At 43.0% G+C, this 19,054-nt stretch overlaps 1 protein-coding gene across 6 annotated transcripts in view; it reads right to left on the bottom strand.

The window, feature by feature from the left end:
* Positions 1–19,054, bottom strand: part of POMT2 (protein O-mannosyltransferase 2) — a 47,371-nt gene that overhangs the window by 14,265 nt on the left and 14,052 nt on the right. For 4 of the 6 annotated variants that reach the window (XR_012903367.2, XR_003091522.3, XM_025190556.3 and 1 more), the window contains exons 7-15: positions 17,605–17,711; positions 16,450–16,532; positions 13,339–13,448; positions 10,574–10,640; positions 9,622–9,694; positions 7,322–7,400; positions 6,331–6,482; positions 4,412–4,503; positions 2,611–2,687 (exon numbers count right to left, since the gene is read on the bottom strand). Coding sequence is in view for 4 of the 6 variants with exons in the window: in XM_025190556.3 (XP_025046341.3) it covers positions 2,611–2,687; positions 4,412–4,503; positions 6,331–6,482; positions 7,322–7,400; positions 9,622–9,694; positions 10,574–10,640; positions 13,339–13,448; positions 16,450–16,532; positions 17,605–17,711 (840 nt within the window). In the remaining 2 variants the exon portion in view is untranslated. The remainder of the gene's footprint in view (positions 1–2,610; positions 2,688–4,411; positions 4,504–6,330; positions 6,483–7,321; positions 7,401–9,621; positions 9,695–10,573; positions 10,641–13,338; positions 13,449–16,449; positions 16,533–17,604; positions 17,712–19,054) is intronic. The other 2 variants (XM_006134811.5, XM_025190557.3) reach the window with 2 other exon arrangements.

Below are 19,054 nucleotides of genomic sequence, written 5' to 3'. Positions count from 1 at the left end.
TGCTTTCCCTCAGCTCCATGTCTCATCTCACCAGATAGCTCATTGTCCCAATCTCCTACCATCTCGCTGCTGTTGATACCAATCTTTCCACTAGTCCCTGGATCCCCATCTCAGCCTCCCTCCCCACAAACCCACACAGGCATGGATCCATCTGTGTGAAGATTAGCTAGGGTGTTTTCTCCTCCTCCCTGCTGCCTGGTCAGATGGGTACCAGTAGGGATACCAGCACTGAGTGTACATGAGGAAGAGTCTACCTGTTCTCAGTTCTGATATCTAGTGCCACAGCAGCCACTGGTAACCTGGTGGAACAACTACAAGGAAAGTCCTACTCAGGTCCTAACTCCAGTGATGGGATTTTCTTGGGGATAGCAAGAGTCATATCCTTGACACCAAGACAACAAACCCCCTATTACAAGTCAAGTTACTGCTCGAAGTGATCGAGATAATACTGCTTTTCAACTGAATTGCTTTAAGGGTTTTATTTTACTGTAAAATCTGGAGAAAACAATGTATTTTACATCTATCCTTCGAGAAGTGGCTGAATCACTTTTGCGAAATCTTTCAGTAAAATTCAAACTAAGGCAGACAACTGCCACGGAAAATTTCAGCTAAAATAGTTCAAGTCTGTCAACTGAAAACAGTCTTATAATAATGTCACTTAACTATAGGCATTACTGTCTGTGCTACCCAATACTTTGTGCATAGATTTGTGTGTGGATATATACCCATGTGCTACCCCAGGTGGTCATCAATACCTTTTGCAAGACGGAGTGTCCATCAAAGACCATGATCATGTCATCCTATAGTTTCTAGTAGCTGCAACCCATAGCTTAAAATTATTACACAAGTGTCAATATTCCCTGGTTACTACCAAGACCAAGTATTCTCTACATTTTCCTTCCCTAGTTCTTTATTGCTGGGAACATGTGTTGAAGAAGCAAGATCTTAGCTATTTAAAAGCTCAGCTACTCGTAAAGGTTTTCCTTCAGTCTGAAATAAGAGTCCTCATTTTGAGACAACAAAATTATTTCCATGGAAATGGTTATGTTGATATTTCCCTACCTAAAGCAATACTATAACTCGTTGCCATGGAAATGATTAGCATTAATAGTGTTACTTAGCATTCCTAGAGCCCTTTTCATTTCAAAAGAGCTTTACAAACAACATATTAGACTCAGAGTATTTTGTAAAGTCAGTATTGTCCCCATTTCTCTATATATATTCAAAAAAAATTTCCTGAGAAGTGATAGTGATGTCATCACATCAATCTATGTCATGGGGAAGAGATGGCCATGGCTCAGGGTTCTTCTACCCTCCATGTGGGGCACCTTGGGCTTCCCACTGGCCCCTGGCTCCCCTGAAGGAGGGCCAGAAGGCAGCAGCAGTGGCTCCTCACTGCGCTGGGGGCCCCCAACACTCCAGGATCCAGCAGGGAACTGCTGCCTCCTCCTGCTCAGGCCAGGCACACGAGGGCCACCAAGTGCCTGGAGCTCCAGCATGGAAACACCCCCCGCTCCCACCCTAGATTACTGTACCAGTGCCAGCTTCCTGCAGGGGAACAGGGAGAGAAGTAAACTCCAAGAAGCATGTGCTGCTGTGGGGAGAGCCGGGGCTGCTGTAGGGAGGGCTGGCTGAGACCAGGGACGGGGTGGAGGAGATGAGAGGCTGAAGGGACAATGGGGAACCAAGAGGCCAGGGCTGGCTGCAACCAGGAGGAAAGTTGGGGGCTCAGAAGCTTGGAAAGGAGATGGGGGGAGACCAGGGCTGGCTGAATCGGGGGGCGGGGGAGAGAGGGCAGAGAGTTCCAGGGGGGAGGCCAAGGAGTGGGATGGGTGGCTGAGAGTCTGGTGTGGTTCCAGGTCCTCCCCTCTCCGGCAGCCAAGAAGGCTGAGAGGCTGGGGTTGGCGCAGCCCCCAGCTGCCGGGGGGGGGGGGGGGGGGGGGGGAGCCAGGCTTGCTTACTGCCAAACACAGGGGAGTTGGCGCGAACATAGTGAGCAGCTGATATTGCCCCTTAGTTACAAATGGAGAAAATAAGGCATGAAAAGGAGAAGAGACGAAATCATACAAAAGGGTCAGCAGTCAAATTCTAAAGAAAAATAAATCTGTGTTTTAGCAAAAATCGTCAGTGAAAGAATTAAGGAAGGGGAAAGCAGAAAACAGAACATGGAAGAGTTTTTGAAACAATGGGGTTTTGTTTTTTTAAATTTTCCCATCAGATGTTCATGGATCCCTAAGTTTTTATCCTCATACTTTTGGCCCCCATCATTGCACTGAGTGCCTCATGAACATTAATGAGATTATCTTTACAAACTGTTCCATGAGGTAAGGAACTACTTCCCTGGGATGACTTACAAGAGGGTACATAAAACAGAGAGATTAAGGGACTTGCCCAAGGTCACACAAAATCTATTGAACATCCAGGAACTGAACATAGATCTTCCAAGTATCATTTTAGAACTTAAACCATATGGCCATCCTTTTTCTCCACGCATACATTCTTGTAACCTATGCCAATATATATTCTGCACTATCTTGACTGCTGCTGTTTCACAGTACAGAATATTTCATTTTAGCTCAAGAATTAAAAAACAAAACAAAGTCACCCTACCCGGATCATAACCATGTGGGACTCCAGCAGAATCTCTGGGAAAGAGGGTTTCAGAACATCTAGACTGATATTGGGCACTACAGAAAAGAAAACAAGTGAATAAGAAACCTGTTCGTGCAACCTTCCTTTAATATACACATATGATAAACTCTCTCCTCCTGTACCAAACTTATGACTCATCTTCTTCTGGTACTTCCTTGGTTCCCACTACATTTAATTCATATTCTAAACACAACTTCTTGCAGTCAAGGTAGTATCCCCAAGTGAATTTCACAACTGATCTACTTCTTGATTTCCTACTGCACTTTCTGAAGCATGAGAAACAGATAAACTCTCTGAAATAAACAGTCTTTGTGTTTCGGCAGAAGAGCCTCACTGTTCATACACTGTTCTTTATCCATAGATCACCCATGAGTGGGAGAATGCAAAATGCATGACAATGAGAGAACACTCCAGACTAAGTGAACAGCCCAGAATTTATTTCTCTTAGGTTAAATATAGTGCTTCTAAAAGGCTGCAAAATCATAACAGCTTTTAACAAAGTCAGAATCCAGCTAATTGTATGATAGAAGTGAAGGTGCTGAGTAATACAAACTAAGCAGAGCAGTGAATAAGGCTGTGATACAGGTTAGGGATGTTAAGAATCAATTAATTGAATAGTCGAGTAACTTCATGAATTCTTATCGGTTAGTTGACTATTCTATAGTTCCCAAGGCGGGGCCGGCAGCTAGTGTGCTCTGGCCCCACTCCCCAGAAGTCCCCTGCCACTCCGCACTGCTGCCTCTGTATGAGAGGCAGCAGCGTGGGGTGACAGGCGGGAGGTGGTCTGCAAGGGGGGGCCAATTTAAAAAACAGCTCCCCTTGCGGATCGGCTGCCTGTCACCCTGTGCTACTGCCTCTGATAAAGAGGAAGCTGCGCAGGATGGCGGCGACCCCTGTCTGGAGGAGGGGGGGAGGGGGATGAGCTTCCGGACCCAGCTCATGCTGGAACTAAGCTGGGTTGCCTGCCCGCCTGACTCCTAATACACTTTAAATGCAGAGCCGCAGCAGGGATAGGTCCTGGACCCCAGCATGAGCCAGAACTGAGCAGGGCTGCTGGCCAGCCTGCTAAAAATTTTACTGTCAAGGGGGGAGGGAGGAAAATACGTGTGGTCTATATCATTAACCTATAAGCTTTTGCTTATTGGTTAATTGACTACGCTATTACATCCCTAATACAGGTCCAACTTTTGGATTATGCTGAAGGGGCTGTGTGTCACAACTGGCACTCAACTCTATTCTTACCCCATGTCAAAATTCTAGCAACTTACAACATGAATATTGGAATGTTTTTAGAAAAAGAGAACAAGGGAAGTATAGAATAGGGTACTGAAGATCCTGCACTTCTGAAAAATTATCCAAAACCTTATATTATACACTTTAATTCAGAATAGTCCCTTCAAATATAAAGCTTTTAAGGGGGAGGTCTCAGAATAAGCCTGAAGGTGAAACACTGGTTACAACTTTAACTATTGAGTTGTGACCAGCTCTTCCACAATACTTCGCACGTCTACAGCTCTGAAGATCTCAAAGTGATTTATAAACATATATTTCATAATCCCACTATCCCACATTTTACAATAGAGAAACTGAAGCAGAGTGAGTGGCCCAAGTTCATGCAATAGGTCAATACCAAAGCTGGGAACAAACACAGGGATCCCAAACACAGAGAGACTTGCTCTGACTTTTGGATAATCTCACTCTCTCCTCTTGAAAACAAACAAGCCAACCTGCATATTGTCCAAGAGATTTCATCACTTACACTTGGGATTGATGTGATCTTCAATATTCCAAAGGGCATTGGGGGTATCCTTCACATATGGAGTGCAGGTGACTTCCACTTGTTCCCAGCCCCTGACAAACAGCAGAACAGTCAGTCGCCCACCTCCCAAAGTTCAACTACCAATTAGCACCAATTGCAGCATTCAACCCAACAGATTCATTTCTGTGTACTCAAAAGTCCTCTCTTATCAGAGTATAAATAGAAACTGGACTGGATCTGTGAGGTCACAAGATTGCTGTATATATAAAGATCAAGATTTCCATATTGGGGTTCCTCAAATTAGGTACTGAAATTCATATTTAGATATGTGGCTTGATTTTCAGAGGAGGGGAGTATCTGTAGTGCCCATCAACTTCTACATTCTCCATTAGAAAAGTCATCACCATTGCTTTAAAAGTCAGTTCATATCTACAACAACTCCATTATAGAAACAAAAGAATTGCCATAGGAGATCAGACCAATCATTCATTGAATCCATTATTATTGTCTCAGAAGTGGCCAGTACTAGATGCTCAGAAAGAAAAATATGAAACGCTTAAGTGGGAAACTACAGAACAACTAGGGATGTTAGCTTAGTCTTTTAAACAATTAACCTATAAGCCTAGGCTAACCAATTAATCCTAATGACTACACGCACTGTATCAGAGGAAGCAAGCGGGAAGGAGATGGGAGCCAGTGTCCGTGGGGAGCCAACTTTTAAGCCAGCTCTCCATGAGTGCTGGTTCCTGCGGAGGCAGCAGTATGGGGGGAAGACGGGAATTGGTGCTGGGTGGGGGGAGGGAAGGAGCCAGCTTAAAAGCCAACTTTCGACAAGTGTCCCCCACCCCTCCTGCTGCCTCTGACAGAGAGGAAGGAATGAGGAAGCTGAGGGGGGCAGATGGGAGCTGGTACACATGGGAAGCCAGCTTTCAAGCCGGCTCCCTGTGCTTATAGGCTCACGTGGAGCCACCTGCCCTCCCCACCCTTGCTGCCTCTCTATCAGAGGCAGCAGCGCAGGGGGGAGAGGCGGAAGCTGATAGCAGGGAGCAGGCTTTTAAGATGGCTCTCCACATGTACCAACTCTGCAGATCTGCCTCTGGGCCTGGGCTTGCCGTGGGCAGAGGCTGCGCCGTGGGATGCCTCTGTGATCTATGGCAAAATAATGGGGTGCAGGTGGGGATACAGGAGAGGATTCTGACCTGGGGCAAATAAAAACTCCTTTCCTCTTCCAGTGCCAGTTGTATCTGTTATACTCCAGATTTGTGTACACCCATAGGAAAGAAGGGTGTAGGACAATATTGTGCTCCAGGTCTTGTAATTAAAAAATAAAAAGGAACCAATAAAAAAATATAACAGCACAAGGGACTGGATGGTTCACAGGATTGTGGAATAGGATATGGAGCCTTTCACCTATAGGTCACTGGTGGCTATAGCTAAATGAACTGGTGAGGTAAGAATCAAAGTTTCTAAGGGTCTACGTTGCAACCATCATCAGCACAATTGTCCCCCCTACTGGCAAAATTTTTGCAAAGGCCAAGGAGTGATCGGTTTATGGAAAATGAACTCAACATTCATGCCTAATGGAAGTCCCCCATGAACAAGGCTGAAGCACTCTCCCGTGATGATGTCTGGGAAGGACCTCTTGGTAAAGGTCCTTACTATCCAGAAGTGCCATTTTCTAGCCCCTTCACTGTAGTGAATTTCCTAACCACCATCCAAGATTTTACTCTGATTTTCTACCTTTCGGATGCCTTTTTCCTTTTAAGAATAGGAGGAAAATAATAAAAGGTATGTATTCTCTGATTCAGATTAAAACATACCACTGACCAAAGGGATCTGGCGTCAATTGTGTAAGAAAAGGAACATCAGCTGCTAACTTTGGCAAGAAGAATCACAAGCTAGGTTGAGAGATAATTTACCATTTTGGTAGCGTTTTCCCAGAGGACCCAAGTATGCATCCTGTGGCCAGATGAATCAGTCGGATCTGACTCCGTAAGACTTTAATACGTTTCCCAGCCTTCCTGCCTACCACCTCAATCCGCCAAAAATCGTTGGAATCTCCTGTTCCATTCTACCATTCAAATGCACCACCAAAAAAACAACAACAACAACAAAACAAAACAACAGCACGTCACTGGAGAACAAAGCATAGAAAACAATTGCTTCTGAAACTTTACAGTATTGACAAAGCTGAGTGAATCAGACCCAGCCTCACCCCCCTGAAAGTTAACAACAGCAATTCCCAGCAGGAAGAGAATTTTATAGATACCAGCAATACATGCATCATGTATCCATGTTTATTATCTACCTATGTATTTTCCTCACCATTCCCAAAATTATTTGCTTCAACTTCATATATGGCTCTCAAGATATGAAGTTACATTTTAAAAAGATTTTAAACAGGGGATGATTTGGCTGGATAGCATAGTGGGTTCATTGAGTAGCCTGCTTCTGGGCATTTAAGTCTCAAAGAAGATTTCATTAACAAAAGTCAGAGCACACTCAGCCTAGATTTGAGACGCCATTATCTATATCACAAAGCTATATTTAGAAAACAGTAAGTGTGAGTAAAGCTTTAAGGTTGCACAGTTAAGAATTTAAAGAGCTCTGTGCTGCCAAACCTAGGGTTGTGATGACAGTTTAAAGCTGTTTCCTTGTACGTGCACATTTTTGAAAGATTTTAAATATGTGCTATTCTCATTCTTACACACGGATATGTATCATGTATTAACATATGTAATATTCCAGGGTAATATCCCTTGTACTGCCATGCATTGTTAAGTGTTCTCATGGATAAGAAACTGGCTAAGAAACAGAAAACTAAAAGTAAGAGTAAATCTTTTGTCTTGGGATGAACCTCCCTCAAGTGAAAGGAAGTATTAGCTTACCTACTAATTTAACCGTACTTACTATTCCATATCCAGTGACCTGAAAGTGTTTTCTTGTCATGGGGGCCTCATGCTGGTGACTGTGAAGATTTCTAGAAGTTCTAAAATTAAATTACAAGTAAAACTCAGTTTTCAGTTTTACACTGAGAATGGTTAGTGTGAAGAGCTTTCATTCTGGTCAACAATAAAGACTTGTTTATACAGATTCCAGAGCACATTACAGGCATTACAAATTGATTTCTGAACCATATACATAAGAAACACTTCACAGGCCACATTCAACTACCTCTGGAGTTCAAAAGCATATTTACCACACTAAGAATGTGAAAGGGTAACCAGTTTCCCAATAAGCATCACCCTTAGTGGGTGATGCTTACCGGATACTGGTTAACAGGTGCCAGGGAGCAGCCTGTCCCAGAAGAATTGGGAGCCAGGCTGGGAGCCTCTAGCCACTGCCGGTGGCAGCAGCCCCAGCCCCAGAACCAGGACTGGGTGCCTCCTGGTGCTGCCCCAGGACTGGACCTGGAACCCCCCTTAGCCAGTTAACTGGTTAAATGTTAGGTTAACCTAATGTTTAACTGGTTAACTGATTAATCAGGATTTTACATTCCTAGACCACACCATGATATGATTTAAAGATAGAAATTAATAGTTCAAATGAAAATACTGGGAAGTTGGATTTTAAGAATACAATTACCCAGAGTACTAGGGCTAACATCACTGTTCTTGAAAAACATGCCATGAGGTCTTTGGTCTTGGGCACCCTTAACAGTTTTATTTTCCATGCAAAAGACTGAAGGCTCTGGCAGCACAAAATCCTCTAGGACCATGATGAACCACTGGGCTAAGATTCAAAGGAAAAAGTATCACTTGCTGCATCATTTGGGTAGCACCTAGGTTTTGCTCGGTTCTTCCATTCTAAGCCCAGCCCTTCTCTGCACATGAGAGCTGACAAACCAGAGCTGCCAATTCATGATTTTATCATGACTCTCATATATTTGGTATTTTTACTACTTAAGAATCTCAGTGTTCTCTTATAAAAAGCAAGTTTCTAGCTCTCATGATTGCAGATAAAGTCTGAAAACATGGACCCTCAAGAAGGCTCAAAAGCCCAAAATAAAAAGCACCCAACGTTTGTTTGTTTTTTTAAATCTCATAATTTTTTTGAGCCTGATTAATGGTTTTTGAATGCCTGGGAAGGCAATGCTGTAGATTACAGAGTAACATAGCTCAATTTGCAGGTCAAAAGAAATCCTATATATTTAAAGCATTTAATTCCTAGAGAAGGCAAACTCCTCTGTTGTGCAGTGAAAGAGGAGGAAATGTAGACTTGAAACCAGCATAGTAGGTTTACTTACTATTTACTGAAAAGGAAGGAGTCAAGACAAGCTTGCATATGAATTTAAATAGTTTCACTGCTACTGTAGTCCTTGTTATCAGAGGGGACATGACAGAAGTACAAAGGGCAATAGTGAAGGTACTATTTGCCTCATATTCCTGGCATGTTAGGCAAAAGCAAAGCACTTAATTTGCTTGGCAAATTGGAAGGGCAGGAAGGGTCTGAAATTCCTGTCTTGCTGTGGCATAACCCTTGACTTTGCATATTGTGCAGCTGAACAGACTTCTCATGAGCTGAAGATAGTTCTCTCAAAAGGAAAATACTTCATTGTGATGAAGCTGAGAGAATGTCTCAGAGATCCAATTCAAAATATGGGACTGTGGAGAGGGAAACTCCACAAACCCCTTCCTGAGAATAGAGATATGGAGAAATTCTATAGCAGAGGTTCTCAGACAGGGGTTCAGACCCCCGTAGGGACCTCTGAGCAGGTTTCACAGGGTCCTCCAAAATAAACTAGACAGCAAGACCAGCATTAGACTTGCTAGGTCCAGGGAATAAAGCAGAAGCCCAAGCTCTGTTGTGAGATGCTGAAGCCAAAGGCCAAGCCCCACCATGCTGGGCTGAAACCAGAGCCTGAAGGAACATTGCTTTGCAGGGCCCCTGGCAGCTGCCCATATTGCTACCTTTTACAGCTGTCCCTGGTTTTTAATTTACTAGATATGCAGAAAAACAATTTGTGGCACAGCTGGATTATGATGTGTTGGGGGGGGTGTTAGAAAGAAAGGTTGAAAACTTGTTATCTATAGCTCTAAAGAACTTGAATATTTGTGCTAGCCCAATTCTAGTCATTGACAGGCCAAATCTCACACCACCATACTCTCTTATCAATTCTATGGCCAATGCTAATTCTGTTTAACTTCCAGAAAACAGGGATTGGGAAATACAATCTCTTACATTTTTCTAAGATTTCTTAAACACCTTACTCTTTGTGCTCCAGCCGGATAACATCTCCGTGCCTCACAAACTCCACAGAGGAGGCAGGATCTAAATGATCTGCTGGGAGAAAAACAGATCATAGCAGGGTTTAGAAAAGAATACTCCTAGAGATGGTTTCAGAATGCTGAGCCACAGGCAATCAGGCGATGCTCTCAGCACTCACTTCATTGGACCACGGATCCAGAGCAACCCTTAGCATCAGGAACTTAGCATCAGGCTCCCCTTGAAGGACCAGCCCCACTGTTATTTACATACATGCTCAGCTTTCTCTTTGACACTTATCTACCCTCTACCTCTTCCTCCCCCCCCTCCCATTTTTTTCCTTCTTCCCCTCACTCCCTCCCTTCTTCCCTCATTTATTTTGGTTCTGGACATCCAACACTCCGGTCATCTGAAGAAGTGGGCTGTGCCCACAAAAGCTCATACCACCATCTACATATTTTGTTAGTCTTTAAAGAGCTACCAGACTATTTGTTGTTTTTTAAACTTTAATCTTGTTAGGCATTGATAGCACAGGAAGCTATCATATATAGTTACTGGCTTCTAAGATATGGTCTGCATAGATAACAGGTCCCAACACACAATATTCCATTTTTACCAAAGCAACATTCCACTCAAATCAATGGAATATTGTGTGTTGGGAACTGTATGCACTGTGAGCCAAACATATGAATTAAAGAAAATGATAACTGCAATCTGCCCCATTTTTATACCTATAAATTGCAGTCCTTGGTCATCTGTCATGTTACTAATACAGCTCTCAGTTTGTGAAAAGTTAGGACATCTCACCTGTACAGTCTGAAAGGAATATGAAAATGTAATTGATAATTTCCCTCACCCACAAAAATCCTTTGTTATTTTGGAAGAGATCCCAAGAATACAGTAGTAAAAAAACTGAAATATTAGTTAGATAGTCCACTTTGCTAGAGTTCGGCTTACCTGTGTTGGAATCATGTTTCTTTATAATCCACAGGTTGTTTGAGTCCTTGTGCAAATAGGCAGTGACCTGGAAACACAATAATAAACCATTTGATTTCAGCAATAAGTCAGGAACTAGTCAAAGCACAAGACTCAATCCATCGCCAAGGCAAAGTACAAAATCCATCTATCACCAGGGCAAAAATACCAAGTGCATCCAGTGCTAATACAATAAAACCAAATACAGGATAACTGTGTGATGTTTCTGGATTACAAAGTCCTGACTTCTGGACACTGCTTAACCCAGACCACATCCCACACTTGTTTAATGAAGTTGTGTGTTACCAATGTGTGTTATGCCACTTATACCTGTAACATCTCTGTCTACTTTCCCCTGTTGCTGTGCAAGTGTTGTGCATCCCTGGTAATAACTTATAAATCATTTCACAGAAGCATAGAAATGTAGGAGAAGAGGAGACCTCAAAAAGTCATCATGTCCAGCATCCTATGCTGAGACAGGACCATGTAAATCTAAACTACCCTTGACATGTATACTAGGGGGCTGCGTCTAGATTGGCATGATTTTCCGGAAATGCTTTTAACGGAAAAGTTTTCCGTTAAAAGCATTTTCGGAACAGAGTGTCTAGATTGGCACGGACGCTTTTCTGCAAAAGCACTTTTTGCGGAAAAGCATCCATGCCAATCTAGACGCACTTTTCCGCAAAAAAGCCCCGATCGCCATTTTCATGATCGGGGCTTTTTTGCGGAAAACAAATCTGAGCTGTCTACACTGGCCCTTTTGCGCAAAAGCTTTGCGCAAAAGGGACTTTTGCCTGAATGGGAGTAGAAAAGTATTTCTGCAAGAAGCACTGATTTCTTACAGTAGGAAATCAGTGCTTTTGCAGCAATTCAAGTGGCCAGTGTAGACAGCTGGCAAGTTTTTCCAGAAAAGCGGCTGATTTTCCGGAAAAACTGGCCAGTCTAGACACAGCCGGGATGTAATAGTATAGTTGATTAACCGATTAGCAAAAGCTTATAGGTTAATGCTATAGACTACATGCATTTTCCTCCCTTTCCCACCTGTACATTTTTTAGCAGGGTGGCCAGCAGCCCAGCTCAGTTCTGGCTTGTACTGGGTCTGGGACCTACCTCCACTGCAGCTCTACATTTAAAATGTATTAGGAGCCAGGCGGGCAGACAGCCTGGCTCAGTTTCAGCTTGTGCTGGGTCCAGGAGCTCAAGCCATCCCCCTCCCCGGGACAGGGGCTGTTTTTTAAACTGGCTCCCCTTGCAGACCAGCTTTCCGCCTGACACCCTGCACTGCTGCTCTGATACAGAAGCAGCAGCACAGAGTGGCAGGGGGCTCCTTGCAGTGAGGCTGGAGTGCACTGGCTGTTTGGGGACTATAGAATAGTCGAATAACCGATAAGAATTTATGAGGTTAATCGATTATTGAATTAACTGATATTTAACATCCCTAATCCTTACCATTGTCGACAGGTGGCCAATCTGTTCTTAACAACAGTGATGGGGATTCCACAGCCCATTCCAGTACTAAACTGCCAGTATTTAAAGTTTTTGCTAACATCTAACTTACATTTCTCTTGCTACAGATGAAGGTAAGACAAGAAGTAATGGTCTTAATGACCTATCTCTTCTCTTAGTCCTACTTCAGAGGCGCTTTCCACAAGATCTTCTGTTCTGCTAACACAAACTTTCTGATATGCTTCAGTTGGTATCAGAAATCTTGGGCCTGACATCTCGATCACTTCCACAGCAACCAATTGCAAATGTCACCAAGAGATGGTTAAAGTTGCAGTTTGGGAATAAGCAGCAGGTGCAGACATTAAGATCCTATTTCTAAAGTAATTGTTCCAAGTGACGGAGAATGAAACAAATAACTGTCTATCCTTAACATCTTTCACCTGAAAATCTTAAAGCATTTTACAAACCCCCAAGCATACACCACAAAGCAGGTCTTCTTGGGAAGCAGATATTGCTGATTTGACTCTTAGAGAAAATGGAAAATTCATTTTTGTGCTGCCTCATTCATTAGTAATATATGTTATGAGGTTGCTGAGTCCCTCTTTCATTTTTTTATTTTAATTATCAGAGGTGTCTACAGAGTTCAGGTAGGTGGTGCCTTTTATTATTGTTAGTTTAGAAATATAAGTCTAATGAATGAATCTTCACAAACTCCCCAGTCATTAACCTCAAAACAGAGAAAGAAAGAGAGACACAAAAAGAGGAGGCTTTCTCAAGATCACAGAGGAAGTCTGTGGCAGAGCTGGGAAAAGAAAGCAAAAAGTCCTGACTTTCATTTCTCTGCTCTTACTCTTAACAATGTCTCCTTCAAGATCAAAAAGTAGATTTGTTTTAAACATAAGGATTTTCACTATTTTCCATGAGGTGCCAGCTGCTCTTTCTTTTTATGTTGTCTTGCATGGCAAGACAATGGCTTTATTTTAATGCATCCTTTGTTTTGCAGATCACCCATTCCAGTGTAACAGTGATATGAACTGACACCCCTTTACTGCTTAGATTTCCAAACAACAGCAAAACTCAGCATCTTAACCCTGCCCCATCATGCAGTGCTCAGAGCCCAGCATAGACATTTAGGAATGTCATGCTAATTCTCAAGTGGGATATGGTAAAGATTTTCACCTTCCTACTCAGAGTGATAAAAGAACATGACCATGGAAAAGATCAACTGCTTTTAGTAGAAGCACCGAAGTCAAGGGAGCACGCTTGCTACAGTGAGGACATTTGTAGAGCAACATACTGACCTGCTGCTGACGAGCCCCCACGCCCTCAGGATAAAGGTGCCAGTGTGAATGAAGGTATCCCCCTGCCATCCGAAGGTTCTTCATTGTGATCACAGAACCATAGGCCAGGTCTGAAAGAGAAGAAAGGTCTCCTGTAAAATATCATCGCACAGTCAGGCTGCAGTACAGTGGTGACTGGCCTATTTCCCTTTGTATGCATAATTACAGTTAGTTTGCTCAAATGACCGGGGCGGGCGTGGGGAGGGGGAGGAGTGGTCTGGGATTAGCTTGCTATCACCTTACTCACCACCATCCAGCACAACCTATTAAAAAGGACAAAACTACACTGTGGCACTACCTATGCATTTCAAAAAAAGTGGAGAAGAGGGAGGATTTTCCAAACTTAACACAAACCCAAATATTTATAAATTAATCATAATCATTCAGGTATTTGGGTTGGTTTTTTTCTTCTGCACAGAGACATGGTCAATAAGAGAACTAGTCAATTAAAAAAAAGTGTTTTAACAGCTTCAGATGTTGACTCTGCAGTGATCTTCTGACAATGTTTGCGGCCCTAGAACCATACCTTCCCATTTGTTAAAATGTTTTCTCACTTGTTGCTATGAAAAGGACTCAAACAAATCAGAGGGAAAACTAACTGACAGTATGGAAGTCACAGTGAAATTGAGTATACCTATACCGCTGTCAAATGTACAAAGTAACAAAGAGACTGTTTGCCACAGATTTGAAGCGGGGGGTGGGGGTGGAAGGAGACACATGCATTATGGGATGCTGACGATATGTACCTAGAACTACCCACTGCACAGTTTTGGTCCCAGCATGCACTGGAAGCATAACCCAGAATGCAAAGGGGTGCAGGAATTATGGGATAGCTACCCACAGTGCATTGCTCTCAAAGTCAATAGGAGCTATTCTACACCGAACACAGAGCAACTGGACTACAGGATCTGGCCCCAAATATGAGCTTTAAGTTGATTGTATCTCTTTAATATAAGTCTTTCCCTTGCAAAAATGGAAAGCACATTACATTGTATTAACACTTACAGAAAAGGTAATACCAACAAATAAAAAGTGAACCTGACAAGTCTTGTTTCATTGTCCCAAGGGCAGCAAAGGACAAAAAATAAAGCAAAAAACAAAAATTACAAAAAATAGGCTCGAGCCATAGCACTATTTCAGTTTTTGTAGTGGTAGGGGTCATTGAAAACACAAAGAAGAAAGTAATAACAGGCACTGAAGCTTGGCACACACATGGTCCCTCAGCATGCATGTTACAACACTCTGGCCTTTTAACACTGGGGGCTGTAATTGCAGATCACAGGTTTGCTCACATATAAAGCCTTCATGCCTCTTGGACAGGAACAGACAAGAGAGACTCAGGGTTAAGGAAGAACCATGAAGGGGGCTTTCCCAAGTAGCCAACACCCATTCCCAGCTACAAAAGATGGTCCCTGTGAGATACTAAGAGTCGCTCAATACCAATTGGCAGAGGGCCCACAAAACTGTAACTCATATGAGATCTGCATACTCACTACCCCCAAAATACTACTGTCATAATATTACTCCTGAGGGAATTCTGCACTAAAAAAATTAAAATTCTGTGCACAACATTTTAAAATGCTGCAGATGTTATTTGTCAATGGGGCTATGTCTGGACTGCAAGCCTCTTTCGAAAGAGGCTTTTTCGAAAGATACTTTTGAAAAAGCCTCTTTTGAAAAAGAGCGTCTAGACTGCAAGCGGAACTTTCGAAAAAGCAAGCCGCTTTTTCGAAAGAGAGCACCCAGGCAGTCTGGATGCTCTCTTTCGAAAACGCCCTGTTTGCAGTCAAGAACACCTTTTTTCGAAAGAGCACTTTCGAAAAAAGGCGTTCTTCCTCGTGAAATTAGGTTTACCACCATCGAAAGAAAAGCCGCATTCTTTCAATTTAATTTTGAAGGAACGCGGCAGCAGTCTAGACGCAGGTGCAGTTTTTTCAAAAAAAGGCTACTTTTTTCGAAAAAAACCCTGAGTCTGGACACAGCCTAAATGTGGAGGTTCCAGCACTGCAGTGGGGAGCACAGGCCACTGGCTGCACTGAGATAGGAAATCATCCTGCTGCTTCTCTTTCCTCCCCAGGACAGGTGAAGCTGTACCTGATCCTAACACAATGCAAGTGGTGGGCCTGCCCCTGGGTCTCTGACCTCCAGGACAATCACACCAGGTATGAGCAGGCAGCCTCAGCCCAGCAGGATCCGAGTATAAGGAACTTAGTGTGGAGGGATCCAGATATGGGGTGACAGCAGATAGATAGTTTTGGCTGGATGTTTGTTATCTTAGAAGAGGTTCATTAGGACTGGGTAACCTGGCCAGAGGGCCAATCGTCTGAAGACCCACCAATCAAGGCTGACAACCCACAGGGTTGAGAACTACAGTACTGCACCCAGTAGCAGGAAGTGCTCAGCAGGTAAGTGCCTCCTGCTACAGAGTAATATAAGGGAGCAAAAAGGCATTATAGTTATAAATCACTTAAACACATAAAAAGGCCAGAGCTCTTGGAATCAATGAAAGAAGGGCTGCAGTCTGTGGGAACTGATTACAAGTGAGAAACTGCCCCAGACCAAGACTGTAATCTATTAAGCTTTAGACATTAGAAAGTGTGTTTTAGTTTGTTTTGCTTGTAACTGTATCTATCTCTTTTTCTCTTGCTTAGTATTGCCTAAATCTCTATTCTTTATTATTAAATGTATTCATGTTCTATTACAAAGTTATCTTAAATGAAGTGTGATTCGTCAACTAACACATCAAGCATTGCACTTAATTTCTGTGAGTATCACGGAAAGAGAGACTGGACAATGCAGGGAGACAGCTAAGGAATTCAGAAACTGGGATTCATTGATCTTTACCTGCAAGACAAAATTTAGACTGGCAAGGTCTCAAGGCTGGTGATGCAAACAAGTGTGGCAGGGAGCTGACATGGACCAATTTCTAGCATAGCTCACTGTTGCTGAGGCAACTCACTATTGCTGGAGAATCTGCTGACCAGCTAATAATTCCTTTTAGTTTTTTAAAGATATAGCTATGTGCCAGAGTTAGTTTGAGGAGTTTACTTCCCCAAGGAACTAGACACTTACGCTCTGGAACGGAGACATTGTGAAGATTGTTCCCAATCAGTCGTGATTGAAAGGCAGAGCTGAAAAAACCATCCCCGGGCCCACTAGGAGAAAGCAAAGAAAGTGCAGACCGTGAGACTATGGATATAAGAGTGCAGAGCTGAAATATGCATTACCAAATAATTTAAAAGAAGAAAACAAAAAGACAACTAGTCTGTCTCAAAACACCAGAGAAAGAGGATTTCAACTCCTGTAGGTGCCTGTCTCTCACAATGGGCTCAAGTCACTTGGCTGCAACAAATATACTACACAAGTGATTTTCAACAGCTTCAAGGATTTGAGAGGGTTTCTATGGCCATCAAAAGTTAATCCTTTTAGTTCTGTAATGAAGTACAGTGAGTTTTCTTTGAAAGTGAACCATTCCTAAGCTACTTAGGTGGACAGGGTCAGAGTTACTGTTATAGTCTCCATGATTTAATGAAATACAATATCTCTGTACAAATAAACAGATTAAACTAATTAATTAAATATATTTTGATCCACCTACACTGGGCAGGGAACCATGTTTAAGCAGTTTCTGAACTCTATGCCAGCTGAACTAACCAACTACTAACAACATGATTAGGCTGGTGTACACAACCTGCCCCATCACCTTGCTTTCAGGGCACCCTTTATCCCACCTTCCACTGGGGCACAATGTGTGTTGGCTATCCTGCCACCCACAGGCAATCGCCCTATTCCCTAGGCCATGCCAGAACCTGCCCCTTGCTTTCCGGAAACCCTTTATCCTGCCTCTCCCTAGGTAGGCAGGACTAGAACGCTGCCCTCCCCAAACAATCACCCTATCCCCTAAGCCACACCGAGACTGGGACCAGGACCTGCTCCACCACCTTACTTTCTGGGCACCCTTTATCCCACCTTCCACTGGGGCACACTGTGTGTTGGCTATCCTGCCTCTTCCTGGGTGGGCAGGGAGAGGCGAGATAGCCTTATAAGAACTATGTTCTAGTCAAGGCAGGAATCTAAGCAAAGATGTGGCTTGTAAATATGCATCTGATGCTAAAACCTTAACATGAGTAAAACTAGAACAAACAATGCCTCTCAATTCAAAGGGAAGAGGATGTTATTTTCTTTCTGTGCTGAGGGAGAAAGTAAGAGGGAAAGCTTGATAAATACCTTTTATTTAACACTGCAAAGTGAACAGCAAACTGAGTAGTGTAGAGGGCAAGTGGCAGTAGGATGAGGCAGAATACACGAGCCAACAAGTGTTTCCCCAGGGTGACCTGTAGATAGAATCAAAATCAAACAGAGCAGAAGAAACCCTTCTGATTATGATTGCCATAAAAACCACCATGAAGCACAACACCAAGCAGCTCCTTTGCAAGCTGAAAGATTTTCCCAAAAAGGCTGAGGGAAAGATGGAAGCCAAACCACATTCTCCCACTGTGCTTTCCAAAAAGTGGGCCTCATTTGGAAATATGGGGGAAAAAGTCTTTATTTTCAGAAATGCACAGCTACCACATCTGCAACTGAAGTCAATAAAAGCTGTCCAAGATCAACATCTTGGAAAATCAGGCCCATACTGACTATATAATTTATTGCATAGGACTTGAAAAGAAATGAAAGGTGGGGAGAAGCTTGTGGAGTAAGAACTGTGGCTTTTATGGTGAAAGGAGAAAATGAAAGCATGGGAAGGACCAATTTATAAGAATTTTGGGAAAAATGATGAGGCTCTCTCAGATGTGGATATAAAAATGGCTTCTTGATCAACGAGATTTTCTAAGAATTTGGATATATAAAGGTTAAGTCTGCCTAAATCAGGTTTAATTGATGTCTATCTACTTCAACTATCTTAGTTTTTTTTAAGTACTTATCACTTAGCTATTAAGCTAGTATTTTTCAAAATGGGCCATGGGCTACTTTGAGAAAGCTGCCAGTGGGCCGCTCTGGTTTGTTTACTCAGGCTACATCTCTAGACTACAGGGTTTTTGCAGGATATATGAGGTTTGCTCTTCTGTTTGCTCCGCCGTTTTTTTGTTTTGTTTCACAAGGCATAAGGGCTCCGTCGAAAGACAAAGCTTTTCTGCCATTTGGCCCCATCAAGCCTCTTCCGCAAAAGCGATTGGAAAAGGCTATGCAAATTGCGGAGCTTTTTACGATAGAAGACTGTAGTGTAGCCCTAGCCTTAATGGTTCCGCAGCACCTATCGGCTGTAAATGGCAAAATGGAGCCAATGGGAGCCACAAGGCTAAGCGGCTGTGGAGCCATTAAGTAAACAAACTGGAGCGGCTCGTTAGCAGTTTTCTCAAAGCGGGACGGATAGCTAAGCAATTCCCATCTCTTGACAGTAAGGCAAATTATTTTTAAAGTAATAACAAAAACTATGTCTATGTCTCATTGTGGTCCAGATCCTTAACCCACTGAGGTCAATGAAATATTACTCCTAGGGGAACTCTGCACCACTGTACAATGCAGAATTTACACAAAATTAATATTCTGCACAGAATTTCATGTTTCCTCTACAAAACTGGGGCTACAGAACTGCTAGCCACCAGTAAGGACTGTTGTACAGTGCAGAGCCCAGCTCACAGTGATAGGCATGTCCTGCCCAGCAAGCACGGAGGCT

Source organism: Pelodiscus sinensis, chromosome 5 (assembly GCF_052426305.1).
Source record: "Pelodiscus sinensis isolate ZL-2025 chromosome 5, ASM5242630v1, whole genome shotgun sequence".
In the NCBI taxonomy this organism is placed as follows: domain Eukaryota; kingdom Metazoa; phylum Chordata; order Testudines; family Trionychidae; genus Pelodiscus; species Pelodiscus sinensis.
This window is presented reverse-complemented; position numbering and strand designations above follow the sequence as displayed.